Genomic DNA, 16,117 nt, shown 5'->3' with positions numbered 1-16,117 from the left:
CCTATCCATCCATCCATCCATTCATCCATCCATCCATCCATCTGTCCATCCATCCATTTGTCCATCAATCCCTCTATCCATCCATCCATCCATCCATCCATCCGTCCATCCATATTCATCCATCTATCCATCCATCCATTTGTCCATCCCTCTATCCATCCATCCATCCATCTACCCATCCATCTGTCCATCCATACACTTGTCCATCCATCCATCTATCCATCCATCTACCCATCCATCTGTCCATCCATACATTTGTCCATCCATCCATCCATCCATCCCTTCGTCCATCCATTCATCCATCCATTTGTTCAACAAACATTTAATCACCAGGTACTCTATACCAACCCTTTGCTAGGCAGAGGGGAGACAGCAGTAAGCAATGCAATGACAGCACTTGCCCTTGTGGAGTGCACAAGCTGCTGGGGAGGAGACAGAAGCTCCCTCTAAAGAATCACAGCCAGTAATTGTTTAATTTACAATTGCGCTATGTTTCATGAAAGAGAATTACAGAAAGGCCGTGGAGAGAATTTAGCAGGAGGCCATGCCTGGCTTGGGAGGTGACAGGAGATGTGTCTATAAAGAAATGACCATACAGCACCGGTGTTCTGTGGAGGCGGTGATAGGGGTGGCATAGTAGCAGTATCCTGGGGAGAAAGACAGGAACGTGGATCGCGGTAATGAGGAGGTCCTTTTGAAAGCTTTCGTGGGGAGATGATCTTTGCACAGAGACCCAGGGATGTGAAGGAGCAAGCCGTGTGGGTGTCAGGAAAGAGTTTCCTAAGGAGGGGGAGGAGAGTGTGCAAAGGTCCTGAGGCCAGACCCAGCCTGGCATGTCTGAGGAACAGTGAGCAGCCCTGGGTGGCAGGAGCGGAGGGATGGAATGGGAGAGAAGAGGGGAAGTGTTGGCAAGAAAGGAACAGGAGCATGCTGGGTGGGGCTCATGGACCCAGGCTTGTCGTGCATGAGACGGGAGGGCTGTAGCCGAGGACCGATACGACCTGACTCGTGTGCACAGTGACTTCCTCGGCCACTGCGGCAGGCAGCGCCTGAAGGGAGAAGATGGAAGCTGCCAGAATAAAGAGCAGGGTGAGCCAGGAGTCGGTCATTGACCAGCAATGGGGAGACTTCCTCTCACCGGTCCTCATCAGCTGAGTTGTCTCGATGATGCACTGAGATCGGTAGAGAAGGGGATTCTCTCTCTCTCTCTCTCTCTCCCTCCCTCCCTCCCTCTCTCCCTCTCCTTCTCTTCCCTCTCTGCTCTTTCTCTCTCCCCATCTTCCCTTTCCCCTCTCCCCCTCCCCCAGGTCGGCACCTGTAGGGTGTGGTCCTGTGTTCAATTTACTCTAATGCCTGAAACTTCTTCTATCCTTTAAAAAAGAGGAGGGGCGGGGGAGAGAGATCAGTAGAGAACTCAGTACAGCATCCTCCAGGCTGCTGACTTTGATCAGTTGGATGGAACACACAAACAAACTCCAAGACAGCCCCCTCGGGGCTTTCCATCCCCTCTACATCATCACCCAGCTCTGAGCTGGGCACCTGGGGACTGTTCAAGGTCAGATAGCAGAGGTAGGGAAGGGGGCCCCTTGATGCTTAGGGGAACATGGGTGTGACTCTGTATCCACAGGGTGGCTACCAAGGCTCCGAGGCAGACATATCTCTCACGGCACTTGTACTGATCGCCCTGGATACGGGGAAGGAGATGTGCGTGCACCAAGTACCGGTAGGATCCCAGAGGACCCCTGGGAGAGGGAACCACCCACCTTCTCCCTCCCTCAGAGTGATCCCTCTCCTCTTACTTCAAGATTTCTTTCCTCTGATCGCGTCTCTGGCCTCTTCCTTCTGAACCCCTAGAACTTGGTTGCTAGCATCGAGAAAGCCCGTGGCTTCCTAGAGAAACGGCTGCCGAACATTCAGACCACCTTTGCCATGGCCATAGTGTCCTATGCCCTGGCCCTCGCTAACAGCCCCCGGGCCAATGACCGCCTGGACACCTTTGCCAGCCACGGTGGGTGTGGATCACTTGCTCGCTGACTGTGGAGCAGCCCAGTCACCGTGGGTGGGAGTGGTGGTGGTGGGGAGTCGGTGGGAGCTCAAACCAAGCAACGTGTCATTCGTCCCTTGGTGTTAACTGAGCATCTACCCGCGGTCCATCACACATTGGGCTGCAAACCACAAGGTCCGCGGTTCAACCCCCGGTTCCTCTGCGGGAGGAAAATGCGGATTTCCACTCCCATAAAGATTCCGTCTCAAAAACCCATAGGAGCAGCTCTGCCCGGTTGGGAAAGGGGCTCGAGGGCAGGGAGTGGGAAGGCAGGGTCGAGATGAGCGTGGGAGGACAGCGGCTGTTCGGTGGCCGGACTCTTACTGTCCGTGTGGACAATCAGTGGGACCATCAGTTCCCATCCATGCCTCACAAACACAGCTACCGCCATCTGTCTGTCTGTGAAGGTGTGCACGTTGCTTCGATTCTGAGTAGGCTTTGGTGGGGCTTCCAGACTAAGATAGATAAGATAGAAAGGCCGAGGGCTCTCCTTCTGGGGTAAAAGAAAATCAGCTACGGAAAACTCTATGGGCGACAAGCGTTCACGTCCCTTTTGCGTGGGGTCACCGAGAACCAGGGACCAACTCGAGGGCCTCTAACGACAACACTGTATGCCAGCCCTTGAGCCGCAAGAGGCACACGGCTGAAGGAGACAGATGGAGTCCCTGCCCTCCGGGGCCCCTGGCACCTGGAGGAGGGAGGCAGACCGCAAACAGATCCGTTCATAACGAAGAGACTGTATCGTTCTGCAAATCATGTGGGTGTTACGATATGCTGCGTATTTCTTTGGTTTTTGCAACCCCCTCCCGAGTTCGTTTCCCCTGTAAGGTATGGGAGCACATGCAGATGTGGCAAATACACATGTGCTTAGAGGATGGCAATCAAACAAGGAACGTGGTGGAAGGGCCGGGAGGGGGGCAGGCACGAGCATCGGGAGGTCTAGGAAGGCCTGGTGAAAAGGTGGCCTTTCAACTGGGATGAAGGATGGAATGTTCATTCCGCTGACACTCCACACTCACTGCCAGAGTCAACAATTCCCACTCCCAGCAAGCCTAGGAGAGAGGATTGCCTCTCTGGGTTTCTAAGACTGTAAACCCTATAGGAGAAGACGGCCTATCTGTCTCCCATAACCCACCTATGTATAGGGCCAAGCGCATCCCGAGCACAGAGAACAGCGTGCACCAACCCCCAGACGTGAGGACGGGATTGGCATGGTCAAGGACGGATAGAGGTCACGGAAGGTGGGGTCTCTTTTCAGTGCTCAAAGGGCCTCCTCTGGTCTTCTCCCTGTCCCACGTGAAGAGATGTGGGGTAAGGACCACTCACGCCTGTGTGCCTAGAGGGTCCGGGGAAAACCCTTTTGAACCTCACTTTCCTCATCTCTCAGGAGTTCACATCCCCGTTGTCTAGGGTTGTTCTGAAAATGCTGTGCCCAGAAGTCTCCTCAGCACAAGACATCACATAAAGTTTAAAAAACAAAATGAACCATTTTATTTTTATTATTATTATTATTAAAAGATCACTTTACTGGGGGCTCTGACCGCCCTTGTAACAATCCGTACATCAATTGTATCGAGCATATTTGTACATAGGTTGCCATTGTTCTTTTCCAAACATTTCTTTTATTTGGAGCCTGTAGTAGCCGCTCCTCTTGTTTCCCTCCCGCCCCCTCTGCCCCCCAACAAATGAATTTTTCAAAACCCTCACTTCCATCAAGTCTAGTCCAACTCAGGTGGCTGTGAGCCGACTCAGAACAACCCGTGCACAACAGAATAAAACACTGCCCGGTCCTGCCTCAGCCTCAGGATTGTTAAGTTTGACCCCATTGTTACAGCCTCTGTGTCAATCCATCTCATCAAGGGTCTTCCTCTTTGTCACCCACACACACACACACACACACACACACACCTTTAGCCAGCAGTCTGTCATTTTCCAGAGATTTGTCTCTCCTGACATGCCCAAAGTACCTGAGATGGAGTCTCGCCATGCTGGCTTCTCAGGAGTAAGCTGGCTGTGCTCCATCCAACACAGATGTGTTTGCCCCTGAGGCAGCCTCCTTCAGCAGCACCCTCGCTTAAATACACCGATTCTTCTGAGGTCTTCTTCAATGTTCATTTCTCACATGCGTCTGAGGTGGTGGAAAAGACCAGGGCTCAGGGTCCGGCGTACCTTAGTCCTCAAAGGAACATCCTTGCTCTTAACCTCGTGACTCGCCCAAAAAACAAAAGCCACTGCCACCGAGTGGATTCTGAGTCATCGTGGCCCTGTGGGTTCCAGGTCTCACCGTTCTCCCTCAGAGCTGGTGGCTTTGAACTGCTGACCTTGCAAGGTAGCAGCCCAACACGTAACCACTACACCATCAGGGGCCCCCAGCAAATCATCACAGCCCTATAAACATCCTCACTGCCATGGAGCCAATTTCCAACTCCTAGTGACCCTATAGGACGGGGTAGAGCCGTCCCTGTGTGTTTCTGAGACTAAATGTTTACGTGACTGGTGGGTTTGAACTGCCGGCCTTGTGGTTTGCAACCCCACGTGTAACCCACTGCGCCACCAGGGCTGTGCTGAATGAAGTAGCAGGTGAGAACAGTTGGGCCAAGAGCAGACAGATCACCTCTTTGTGATGGGCCTGGCTTTTCCAGATAAAACTCATTGGCCAGTGCAGGAGAAGGACTGGGACTCCCTGTACACCATCGAGGCCACGGCCTACGCGCTGCTGCAGAAGCTGGAGCTGGGGCGGATCAACGAGACGCAGGCCATCGCCAACTGGCTACTGAAGAAGAGGGAGCTGGGAGGAGGCTTCAAGTCCACCCAGGTGACAAGGACCTCGGGAGGTTGGGAGAGAGCGAGGCACCTCGAGGCCCGAGCCCAGCCGAGGTGCTGAGCGGACTACCCACCCGGGATGAACTCTCCGTGGTGCTGACGCGGCAGCACGGGGGGCGTCCGGGGACGCTGTCTATGGTGCTGACTCCCACCCCCACCCCTCTCCCGACACCCAGACCACGGTGGTGGCGCTGGAGGCCCTGGCCCGTTTCCGAGCAGCTATCTCTTCGGAGGCTGTCCAGGATCTCCGGGTCCAGATCAGCGTTCCCAAGAGAGCCAGGAATGTTGAATGGCTCATCGACCAGAATAACGCCTACCAGCAGCGATCGGCAAAGGTACCCCCCCACACACACACACACCCCAGGGCCCAGGGAATGCCACACGGTGCCATTGAGGCCTAGGCCAAGCGTCGTGTTTCTCTCTGCGTCCCAGAGTTGCTCTCATGACTATCGGGAGGAATTGGGTTATACTGCCAGCGCGTTAGCCCTGGTGAGTGGCGGTGACCAGTTGTGCTGCTAGCTACAACGTTCAACAGTTCGTCACCACCAGCTGTTTCCAGGGAGAAAGACCAGGCTTACTACTCCCATTAAGATGACAGCCTCCGAAACCCACAGGGACGGCTCTGCCCTGTTCTGTAGGGTCGCTGCGAGTCGGAAAGCATTCAGTGGCTAGGAGTTTGATGTTTTCTTTCATCACAAATCAATGAAATGTTGTCTCGAAGCATGGTGTAGCATGGGTAACAGTCTTCACACGGGGTGCTCGTCTGTGGGCGTATCTGCATGTGGGCGGACCCGCCTGGAGACGGATAGAGGAGCAGTGTCTCGGTTCCTAAAACCATCGGAAATATGTGTTTTCCCATGCATGGTCTTAAGCGACCCCTGTGAAAGGGTCATTCGACTCCCAAAGGGGTCGCGACCCACAGGTTGAGAACCCCCGTCCAGTCGTTTCACACACTCAACTGCTCACCAAAGGCGCCTCCAACGAAAGGCCTGGTGATCGATCTCCAAAAACTCGGCCACTGGAAACCCGATGGAGCGATTCTACTCTGCTGCACGCGGGCACCGCCGTAGTCGGGATCAACACGACGGCGCTGGGATTGTCTTGTCTGGTTTAAGAGGGCACTAACCCAGGGTCAGGGTCAGGAGAGTGGCATTTAAGCTTCGATTCTTTGACATGGGTTTGATGGGCAGTTTAGTGGGACTGTGTTCCAGTCACGGTTCTAAGAAGACAACCCTGGACAAGACTTACAAAAGAAAAGAAAAAGAATCCATGCCCTGCTCCCGTAAAGATTTACAGTCTTGGAAATCCTCCTATAGGGCTGTTCTACCCCACTCTGTAGGGTCTCTATTAGTCAGAATGGGCTGAGGGCAGTGGATAGAATGTTACCTATCCGTGGAGGAGATAGATAGACAGTAAAGAGACGAGTGTGTAGAATAGCTACTGTGTTGCATAGTGGTAAGTTCTATGAGGGGAGAAAAAAATAAATAAGACGCACGTAGGGTGGCAAGGGGTTGGTCTCACCCGGGAAGGTACCATTTAAGCAAAGACTTTCAGGAGGTGGGGGGAGTGGGCCTTGCACACGGTGTGTCTAGGCAGAGGAAACAGCAGTGCAAAGGCCCTGCGGCAGGAACTTCCTGACGACAGCCAGGTGTGGCTGGAGGGCAAGGAGTCAGGGGAGAGTGGGGAGAGGTGAGAGGGCACGGAGGCGATGGCAAAGACCTCGCAGGGCTGTGTGAGCCTCATGGGGATGAAGAGTCCCAGGAGAAAAATGACTTGTTCAAGGTCACACATGTGTTCAGTGGAGGTGCCTGGATCATCAGGAGGTTATCCACATGGAGGAGGCAGGGGTGGGGAAGAGCATTCTTGGCAGAGGGAACAGCACCCAGTGGCAGCCTGAGGCAGGCACGGAGATGGCTGGATGGGAGGGTGCATGGGCGGGGAGGGTGGGGGTAGTGGTGTGGCAGGAGGCTGGGCAGCTGGCAGGGCTCAGAGCGGGGGCGGGGAGGGGGGCGCCGTGGCTGGGAGTGCAGGGGCACGACGAAGGCTGAGGACTTTATGCTAAGGGAAGTGGGGCTGGAGCAGAGGGCAGTGGCATGGGAAAACTAACCATCTGTCTAGTAGCTGGTGTGGGAAGCAGGAGACAAAGGAAACAGAGTGGATGCAGAGAGGCCCCTGAGGTCAGTCTCTTGGGGGGTCTGCTCAGGAGGAATTTGGGAGATGCTGAAAATTCAGCCTTTGAGACCCGGATGGAGTGTACAGTGAACCCTCGTTTATCGCGGTTAATCGGTTCTAGACCCTACCGTGATAAATGAAATTCCGCGAAGTAGGATTCCTTATTTGTAAATCAAATATTTTCGTAGTTAGAGCATAGAGGACATGAAAAAACACCCTTTAGTCACCATTACACTCGTATTACCCAATTTATTAAATGAAAAAGGGAAAATACAGTAAAACATTTTGGACGTTACAATTATCATTTATTACATTACTTATGGCATCAAGCGTGTACAGTATGAGCCAATCAGTGGCAGTAATGACAGAGCATGCGCTGTTACGCAAAAACCGTGATAGAGTGAAGCCGCGGAAGTCGAAGCGCGAAGTGGCGAGGGTTCACTGTAGTTCTACTCCACCCCAAGGCACTTCGCCAGGAATGGAAGCTGACTTGACAGCGCGGGCGGGTTACTGGTTAGATAAGGGAACTGTGGCTCCAGTTATTCGGTGACAGTTCAGGCACCAGGAAATCTCTATTAGGAGGAAGGGGAAAAGGTGCACCTGCACGGGGAGAAGTGGGCAGGGCTCAGAGTCTGAAGTTAGGGACAGCACCAAGGCCCCAGCACCAGAGCCCGCTCCCCTCCCTGAGCCAGGCTTTGGTTTTGCTGGGACTTGCTTCTTGCCAGCCTCAAGCCACGCCCTCTTCTCCCACAGTTCTCAGCCGAGGATGACCTCCAGGTCAAAGCCAGCGGCAACGGAAGAGGCACCATCTCGGTGGGTCTGGGTCCCACCCCTGGGACTCTCACCTGGCACACGGGGCCCCTCTCGTTGGTGGGAGCTGGAGCAAGTCTCAGACAGGAGGGCAAGATTACACTCAGCAAGGCAGGGCACTCCTGTTTGCTGGGAACCAAGCTAAGTTCCCAAAACCACCCTGGGGATTTAGTTGGGAATGGAATCTACTCAACGGGTGGGAAATGGAGATTCAGAATGGTCTCCACTTCGCCTAAGTGACAGAAAAGGTAGACCCTAGACACTTAAAAAAAAAAATCTATCCGCCCCTCTTTGGAGTACCAGGTAATACAAACAGCCCACTCCGCCGCTAACTGCAAATTGGTCATTTGAGTCCACCCAGGGGAGCCTCAGAAGAAAGGCCTGGTGGCTCCCGTCTGAGAACTCAGTCACTGGGGTCCCCTGGAGCACTGCTCTACTCTGACAGGAGGTCGCCGTGCATTGGGGGTGATGCAAGAGCAGCTGCTTTGGTTCTTTGGCTTTGCCTCTCCTGAGCCGAGACCCTAAAGAGCCATCTCCTTTGCCTCCCCCCTGTGGGGCAGGATTCTCCATACAGGATAGCCCTCAAGGCCTGAAAATGTTGAAGCCCTTTCCCGGCTCCTGCCTCAGCCCCAGCCTCGCTGGCCCATGAGGACTGCCCACTGGTTAGCCAAATGCAGTGCAGCCTCTTGTCTTGTTTTCAGTTGAAACTCTGGCTCTTGTTGTGTGACCTTGGGCGAGCCACACCCCCTCTGTGGGTCTCTGTGACAGTGAAATGGGAATACAACTTAAGAGATCTTGTTCCTCCGTCACACGAGCCGCATCCCAAGGGCTCAGGGACCACACGTGGCTCATGGAGACCGTACTCCAATCAAAAATCCAAACTCACGGCTATGGACTCAGTTCTGACTCCTGGCGGCCCTACAGACAGAGTAGAACTGCCCTGGTGTGTTTCCAAGGCTGTATATCTTCCTCTTTATCCTGCAGAGCAGCTGGTGGATTCCAACTGCCGGCCATGTGGTTAGCAGCCCAACACGTAACCCACTACGCCACCAGGGCTCCTTGTGACCCTACTAGACAGCACATATAGAGACCAAGTCCATCAGCCCAGTGAGTTCTGCTAGACAGACTCTGGAGAATATTCTCGTCTCTGCACCCAGAGTACAGAGAAGGAAGGAGAGAGCGTGGGGACAAGCCGTGACACCCCTCTTCCATGTCTGGGCAGATCCTGACCATATACCACAGAATCCTGGAATCCCAGGAGGACAGATGCAACCAGTACTCCCTGAATGTCACCCTCCAGCGCGCCCCAGAAGGTGAGCCTAGATCTGGTTGTCATCGGACTCATAGTGACCCTACAGGGAAGCGTCAGATTGCCGCCATCAGACTATCTGTACGGAAGGAAGCAGACTGCACATCTTTCTCCCCTCTGAGCCGCTGGTGACTTTGAACTTTTCAGTTAGCAGCCAAGTGCTCCTCTTGAGCCTAGACCCAAGGACATGCAATCCTTTTTATTATTATTATTATTTTATCATTTCATTTTAGCTACTGATCAGCACTGAGCGTGCCCTATACATTATGGACGCTTACTGCTGTACTCAGAGAGCCTGGGTGGTGCAAACAGGAAACACACTTGGCTGCCAACCAAAAGGAAGACAGCTGAAGCCCACCCATAGGTGCCTCAGAAGAAAGGCCTGGTGAACTACATTTCTAATAATCAGCCAAAAAAACTATTATGGGGGGGAAATAAAAAGGGTTCCTGGGTGGGGGGTTGGGAATAAAGGGGAACTGATATCAAGGAGTTCAAGAAGAAAGAAAATGTACTGAAACTGATTATGGTAGCAATTGTACAATACTGCTTGATGTGATTGAATGATGGGTTTTTATGATGTGTCTAAGAGCTTGTGTTAATCTGGGTGGACTAGAGAAACAAAATCATAGACAATCATATGTGTCTAAGAAATAGTTTTATATCAAAGAGTAATTGTATATTAAGAAAATATCCCAGCCCAGGCCAGATCAAGTCCATAAGTCTGATGTTAGCCCATATGTCCGATACCAGTGTATAAATGTCTCTTCAGACTCGCATCATGCATGCAATGACGTTGAATCCAGAAGATCACAGGCCAGTGGGTGGGGAGTCCTGTGGACCCAGTGGTTGTAGAAGCACCTTAGTGCTGGTGTGGGTCTCCATGTGGCTCCTCCAGCTGCAAGGACCTGGCTGCCATCAGCGTTTCTCCCTGTGGCTTGTCAGCAGGAATGTCTCGCAGGGAATTGAAGCAGAGTGTGTTCCACCTCCAGCGAGTGAGCTATTTATCTCTGTAGCGCCTTCAAATGAGGTCATCAAGCTGGGACCTGATTGGCAGACGAAACTCCACCCCTTCACTCTTCATAGTCTCAAATTGGCACCGGATTATGGAACTACCACAGAGCTCCCAATAAATATCTCAGCCATTGAAAACCCTGTGGAGCACACTTCTACTCCACCCCACAGGGGTCACCATGAGTCAGCACAGACATGAAGACGGACAGCTATTGGGCTTGTTGTTGTTGTTGTTGCTGTTAACGACTTCATTCGATCATTCAACAGATATTTATTTACTTAGTGCTTATCGAGTGCCAGGCCCTGGTACTTGGCACCAGGAACATGGGCACATGCAAGACAACAATGCCCTTCTTCCCCGGCTGTTGCTGGGTGCGGTCGGGGTGGTTCTGGCTCAGAATGGCCCATGCACAACAGAAGGAAACCCCGCCCTGTCCTGCACCATCCTCCCAAGGGTTCCCATGACTGAACCCATTGTGCCTTCCGCTGTGTCCACCCATCTCGTGGAAGATCTTCTGTTTCCGCTGCCCCTCCACTTTACCAAGCATGATGGCCTTCTCCAGGGACTGGTTTCTCCTGATAACCTGTCCAAAATATGTGAGACAAAGTCTGGCCATCCTTGCTCCCAGGGAGCACTCTGGCCATACTTCTGAGACAGACCTGTCTGTTCATTGGGCAATCCGGGTACTTTCCTTTGCCAGCACTAGCGTTCAAGGGCATCGGCTCTTCCTCAGTCTTCCTTCCTCAGTGCCCAACCGTCACCTGCATAGGAGACGACGGAAAATCCCATGGCTTGGGTCAGCGGTACCTTAGTCCTCAGAGTGACGTCCTTGTTTTTCAACACTTTCAAGAGGTCTTGCGCAGCAGATTGATCCAATGTAATGTGTCCTCTGCTCTCTTGACTGCTGCTTCCATGAGCATTGATTGTGGACCCAAGCAAGACAAAAACCTGGACAACATCAATCTGTTCTCTGTTTCTCATGACGCTACCTATTGGTCCAGTTGTGAGGATTTGGGTTTCTTTACATTGAGTTGTCATCCATATTCTAGTGCGAGAGACTAACAGGAACACACAAATATCAACAGACCAGACCTGTGCTGTCCTTCAGGTATAACATTAACACGTCCATAATGTAAACAAGAAAATACGGAAGAACAGCAGGTGATGATGAGGGGTGTACAAAGTGCAACAGGAAAGGGTGGCCAGATGTGAGGAGAGGTGCCGTTTCGACCAGGGCATGAAGGAAGGAGAGAGAGAGAGTCACAAAGGTTTGCGAGGAGACCACTCGAGGCAAATGGCATGTGCAAGGGCCCCTGAGGCAGGGATGTGCTCATGGGGACCTGTGGAGCCAGGCCGCCTACAGAGGAGCAAGGGGTAGAATTTAGGTCGGAAAGGTGGAGAGGTGACAGGGAAGATGGTGATGAAACTTGTGGACTTCAGTGAGGACTTGGGCTTTTGCTCTGAGCGAGGTGGGAGCCAGGGAGGGTTCGGAGCAGAGGAGCTAGATGAGTTGACCCACTGCCCTCTGGCCATTCCGGGGGAGGAAACAAACTGCAGGAAGGAGAGGGTGATGCTGGGAAAGCGGGAAGGAGTTGATCACACGGGTTCAGCTGAGAAGTGATGGGGCTCAACCAGTCCTGAACCGTGGACATGGCCAGAGTGGGAGTTCCCAGGTACCCAGGTACCCGGGAGGAGAGCAGACTGCCATTGGAGGCTCCCTGTAGGACAGGGACAGGCCGGGGCAGGATTTTTAGGGACCAAAGCTTTGGTGCAAGTCTCGTTTTCCTGATAAGGATGAACAACTAGCTCATGGGTTGAGCCGACTGACGTCCATTTAGACGCTGTGTCAAGTGCTTTGCCTATAGGAATGCTGTTGATCCTGACAACAGCGCTATCGGGCTCTCTGTCCTCCAGGTGAAGAAATCAGTATGCAGAAAGGCTCCGCCTCCTGCTCACGATCACACAGTTAGGCTTTGACCTCAGGCAGCTGCTGCCTCCAGAGGCTGTGTGTGCCCTGACCTGTGCGCCCTGCTTCCTGACCTCTAAGCGCCTGCTTTCTCTCTGCAGAAAAGAACCAGGAGGAGACCTTCCGGCTCCGGATGGAAACCAGGTGGGAGCCGGTGGGAGGAGGGCCCAGCGCTGTTGTCCAGGCTCAGGAGCACCCCTGAAGCGAGGGCAGAAACCAGTCAACCCTGGATATGGAGCTCCCCAGGCCCCCAACCTGTTCCTCATTCCTCTCCCCACCTTGGGTCCAACTCTACCCCCATCCTGCCACCTACAGGACAAGGTCAAGGTCAAGGACAGCCTCCCTCCCGGCAACACTGTCCATGACCCAGGTGCCCAGAGCTGGCCTTCCCCAGATGCCCTAGCTCCCATCTAGTCCTGCTCTGTCCCCCAAGCGTCGCCACCCAGCTCTGTCCCACATACAGAAGCATATCTTGAGCGTGTGATGTGCTCAACTGCTAACCACAGGTCCTCTAAAGAAAAGCCTGGGAATGTCTCTCAGGAAGCCCTCTGGAGCACAGCCCCACTCTGACACCGTAGGAGTCTACAAGCGGGCAACTGGAAGAAAGCTGTTCAAGAGGCTGGGCATCTCGTGTGTGCCAGGCTCTGTTCCAGAAGCAGGGGCACCACCATCAGCTAGGCCCAAAGAAAAGCCCAATTGTGCTTACAGACAGCAAAGAGAGGACCTGGGAAGAGCCACACACACACACAACCTCACTGCCGTCGCATGCGTTACAATTCAGAACAACCCTATAGGATAGGGTAGAAGGGCCCTGTGGGCTCCTGAGACTATAACTCTTTTTTTTTTCTCTTCTATATTGATTATTGTAATGATATTAGTTATATTTTGGTGACAGATCATAACTCTTTCCAAAAGCTGAAAGCCCCATCTTTCTCCCGTGGAGATACTGGTGGTTTCAAACTGCTGACCTTGTGATTAGCAGCCCAACTCGACTCATAACCCCTACCCCACTGGGGCTCCAAAACTAAACTCACACTCGATGGGTTTCCGAGACTAGAACTGTGTACGAGAGTAGAAAGCCCAGTCTTTCTCCCACAGAGTGGTCAAAGAGAGGTTGAGTGAGTGGAGGGGAGGTGGAGGCGTTTCCAGCCCACATAGGTTTGTGGTCACTAAAACTTCCCGCTGAGAGGGGCAGAGTGAAGACAGGGACACCCAGAAGCAGGCCGTGCCCTCTCGGGCGAGAGACCATGGCAGCTTGGAGCAGGTGGGGGCTCTGAGAGGAAATGGGAAGAGCCACTGGGGCTGTGAATCTCCAGGTTCCTGGGCGATCGAGCAGCCACCATGACCCTAATGGAGGTGTCCCTGCTCACCGGCTTCTACCCCAACCAGGCTGACCTCAAACAGGTAACACAGGACCCACGTGCCCCATGTCAAGGCCCCAGGGTCCCTTTGAGCAGACTTCGCACATGACCTTCGGAAAGCGTTGCCCTGCTTGGGCCTCAGTCCCCCAATAGGAGAGCTGGGAGCTGCTTCATGCTGACTGGAGCCCCCAGAATTGGGGACCCAAAGGCTCTCTGCGCCCCCCTAACCCCCTCGTCTGCCCAGCTGACCAGTGATGTAGAGATGTACGCCTTCCAATACGAAACCAAGACCAGCTCCAGCGACAGCACGGTGGTGCTCTACCTGGAGAAGGTGAGCAAGGCTGGGCGTCTCAGCAGGGGCCTGGGAGCCGCCCTCGCGAACCATGCCCTCGAGGTCAGCTCCCTGGCAGTCAAGCCCACGCGGTCCCGTCAGAGCTCATGGCCCCCGTGGACACCTCACACACGGCCCCTCCTCGTCCAGCTCTCCCACGAACAGGACACGGTGCTGGGCTTCCGGGTGCACAGGATGCTGCAGGCGGAATTCCTGCAGGCTGCCCTGGTCACTGTCTACGACTACTATCAGCCTTGTAAGCAGGGGCCTGGGGCCCGGGGTTGGAGAGGTATCCCCCTCCCCGCACGCCCCTCTAGGGGCTGAGACTATCTAGGGCCAGGAAGCGGGGAGGGGGAGAGAGAAAGTGAGGGGCCAGACTGAGAAGGGCATGTTGTTGCCCAGAGGGGCCTGGACTTAGGATGCGGCTATGGGGTGGGGCCTGGGCTTGTGGGGCGGGCCCATGGGGCGGGGACTGGACTTGTGGGGCGAGGCCACAGGCGGGACCTGAGTGGGTGGGGCCTTTCGTGGCTCCAGGTGGGCTGGGCTAACTAGGAAGGAAGAGGTGGGGCAGATCTGGGGTAGGAGTGGTTGGGGGCTGCGGGTAAGAAGGGGCGGGATCTTAGAAAGGAAGGAGCCTATCGAGGAGCGGTCAGAGCAAGGCCTGGCAAGATGCGACCTGCAGAGGCCTGAGACAGGGACCGGATGTGAAAGATCAAGATTCTGCCAGAGACAGGCCTGGGACCGCTCCGGGTAGGAGGGAGCCTGGCCCTAGGTCTGGCGGGGTGGGTTGACCGGGGGTGGAAAGAGGGGTGGTCAGACTTCGAGGGTTCCAGCCCAGCCCACCAGCTCACTCTCGGCCCTGGGCAGCCCTGAGGTGCAGCGCCTTCTACAACTTGCCCCAGGAGGACACGTCTCTGCGAAAGATCTGTCACAAATCCGTCTGCAGATGTGCCGAGGGTGAGACTCGCGGGGACCCCGGGTGCCAGGGCCGCCGGGCCCCGGGGCCCAGCGGCCTTAGATACGTCCCGACGGCCCTGGGGGAGGGAGGCGGATGTCGAGAAGGACCGAGGACAACAGAGAAGACAAAGAGCGACTGCGAGGGCCAAAGATAGAGAAGGGCGCAGACTCACTGAGCCTGCGATGGGAGAAACAGACAGGAAAGCGACCACAACGGGGTGGGAGTCTCCCAGGCCCTAAGCCTGAAGGTGCAGACCGGGGGCAGGATGGGGAGTCCCCTCCCCCAGGGTGGCCCAGACAGCGACCCCCTGACCCGGCCGGCAGAGCAGTGCCCAGCCCTGAGCAAGGACCAGCGGCGCCAGGAGGAACTCCAGGCAGCGGCTTGTGAAGCGGGCGTGGACTTCGGTGAGTGGGGGGCTGTGGAGGGCAGACAGACCCGTCCACCCACACACACCCGGGCAGGCTAGACGCCCACCACGACCTTCGTGCCGCTCCCGCAGTGTACAAGGCCAGGCTGCAGGCTGTGGAGGTCTCGGACGCCAATCCCTATGTCTACTACAACATGCAGCTCCAAGAGGTCATCAAGAGTGGTCTGTGCCCTTGGGAGTGAAGGGGTAGGGGCGTTAGGGTGGGGGGGCTACCACCCGGGGTCTCATGCACTGGGTCGCTTCCAGGCACAGACCTTGCAGCGCCCCTCGCCATGAAGAAATTTGTCTCCCACGCCACCTGCCACGACTCCCTGGGGCTGCAGGAACGGGAGGCCTACCTTATCATGGGCCGGTCATCGGATCTGTGGCGCATCAGATCTGAGTGAGTGGGGGCCCCTGCTGCCCCAGAGGCCACCGGCCTGGACCTCCCTCCCCACCCCTGCCAGCCCTTGGCTCCACAGTGTCTACTCCGTCAGGGTCAGCCTGCAGGGAGGTGCAGGCTGTGCGAATCCCCAGGATCCCCTGTCACGCAGACCCATTGTAGATGTAGATCTCTAAAGCATCTAAGGACCCTCCCTGGCTTGAGGGACAGGTGCAACCAAAGGTTTGCACTCCGGCCGCTAACTGAAAGGTTGGCAGCGCCAACCCACCCAGGGGCGCCGCCCAAGGAAGGCCTGGCAATTGTGCCATCGTAAAAATGGGCTCTCAGAAAACCCTGTGGCGCTGCTTCTGCAGAGGGTGGGCCAGAGTCAGGACTTTGTCCAGCGGCATTGAGTTGATGCGTTTGTTGCTCAGCGTCTCCGTTTCCAAGGAGGGGGGCAGTAGAGAGTAGGAGAAAGTGCACTTCTCTCCTCGTGGTAGAAGCTGTTTTGAAAACGAGGGGCGTGGTAGCAGAGACCCAAAG

General features: G+C 54.8%; 1 protein-coding gene across 4 annotated transcripts in view; it reads left to right on the top strand.

The window, feature by feature from the left end:
• The window catches only part of LOC123521685 (complement C3-like), a 34,468-nt gene extending 18,357 nt beyond the window's left edge, over positions 1-16,111 (top strand). For 3 of the 4 annotated variants that reach the window (XM_045290395.1, XM_045290394.1, XM_045290397.1), the window contains 14 exons: positions 1,628-1,723; positions 1,855-2,008; positions 4,687-4,859; positions 5,044-5,202; positions 7,793-7,852; positions 9,072-9,162; positions 12,238-12,280; positions 13,453-13,540; positions 13,742-13,828; positions 13,979-14,084; positions 14,696-14,785; positions 15,110-15,190; positions 15,286-15,375; positions 15,460-16,111. In XM_045290395.1, the coding sequence (XP_045146330.1) occupies positions 1,628-1,723; positions 1,855-2,008; positions 4,687-4,859; positions 5,044-5,202; positions 7,793-7,852; positions 9,072-9,162; positions 12,238-12,280; positions 13,453-13,540; positions 13,742-13,828; positions 13,979-14,084; positions 14,696-14,785; positions 15,110-15,190; positions 15,286-15,375; positions 15,460-15,599 (1,458 nt within the window). In that variant the 3' untranslated portion in view covers positions 15,600-16,111. Of the gene's footprint in view, positions 1-1,627; positions 1,724-1,854; positions 2,009-4,686; positions 4,860-5,043; positions 5,203-7,792; positions 7,853-9,071; positions 9,163-12,237; positions 12,281-13,452; positions 13,541-13,741; positions 13,829-13,978; positions 14,085-14,695; positions 14,786-15,109; positions 15,191-15,285; positions 15,376-15,459 lie in introns of those variants that run through there. The other variant, XM_045290396.1, reaches the window with a different exon arrangement.
• The last annotated feature ends 6 nt before the right edge of the window (positions 16,112-16,117 follow it).

The sequence above is a fragment of the Echinops telfairi genome, unplaced genomic scaffold, assembly GCF_000313985.2.
Source record: "Echinops telfairi isolate 266 unplaced genomic scaffold, ASM31398v2 ScPeMD7_36;HRSCAF=134, whole genome shotgun sequence".
Lineage (NCBI taxonomy): Eukaryota > Metazoa > Chordata > Mammalia > Afrosoricida > Tenrecidae > Echinops > Echinops telfairi.
The sequence above is the reverse complement of the archived record's forward strand: the minus strand, read 5'-3'. Positions and strand labels throughout refer to the sequence as shown.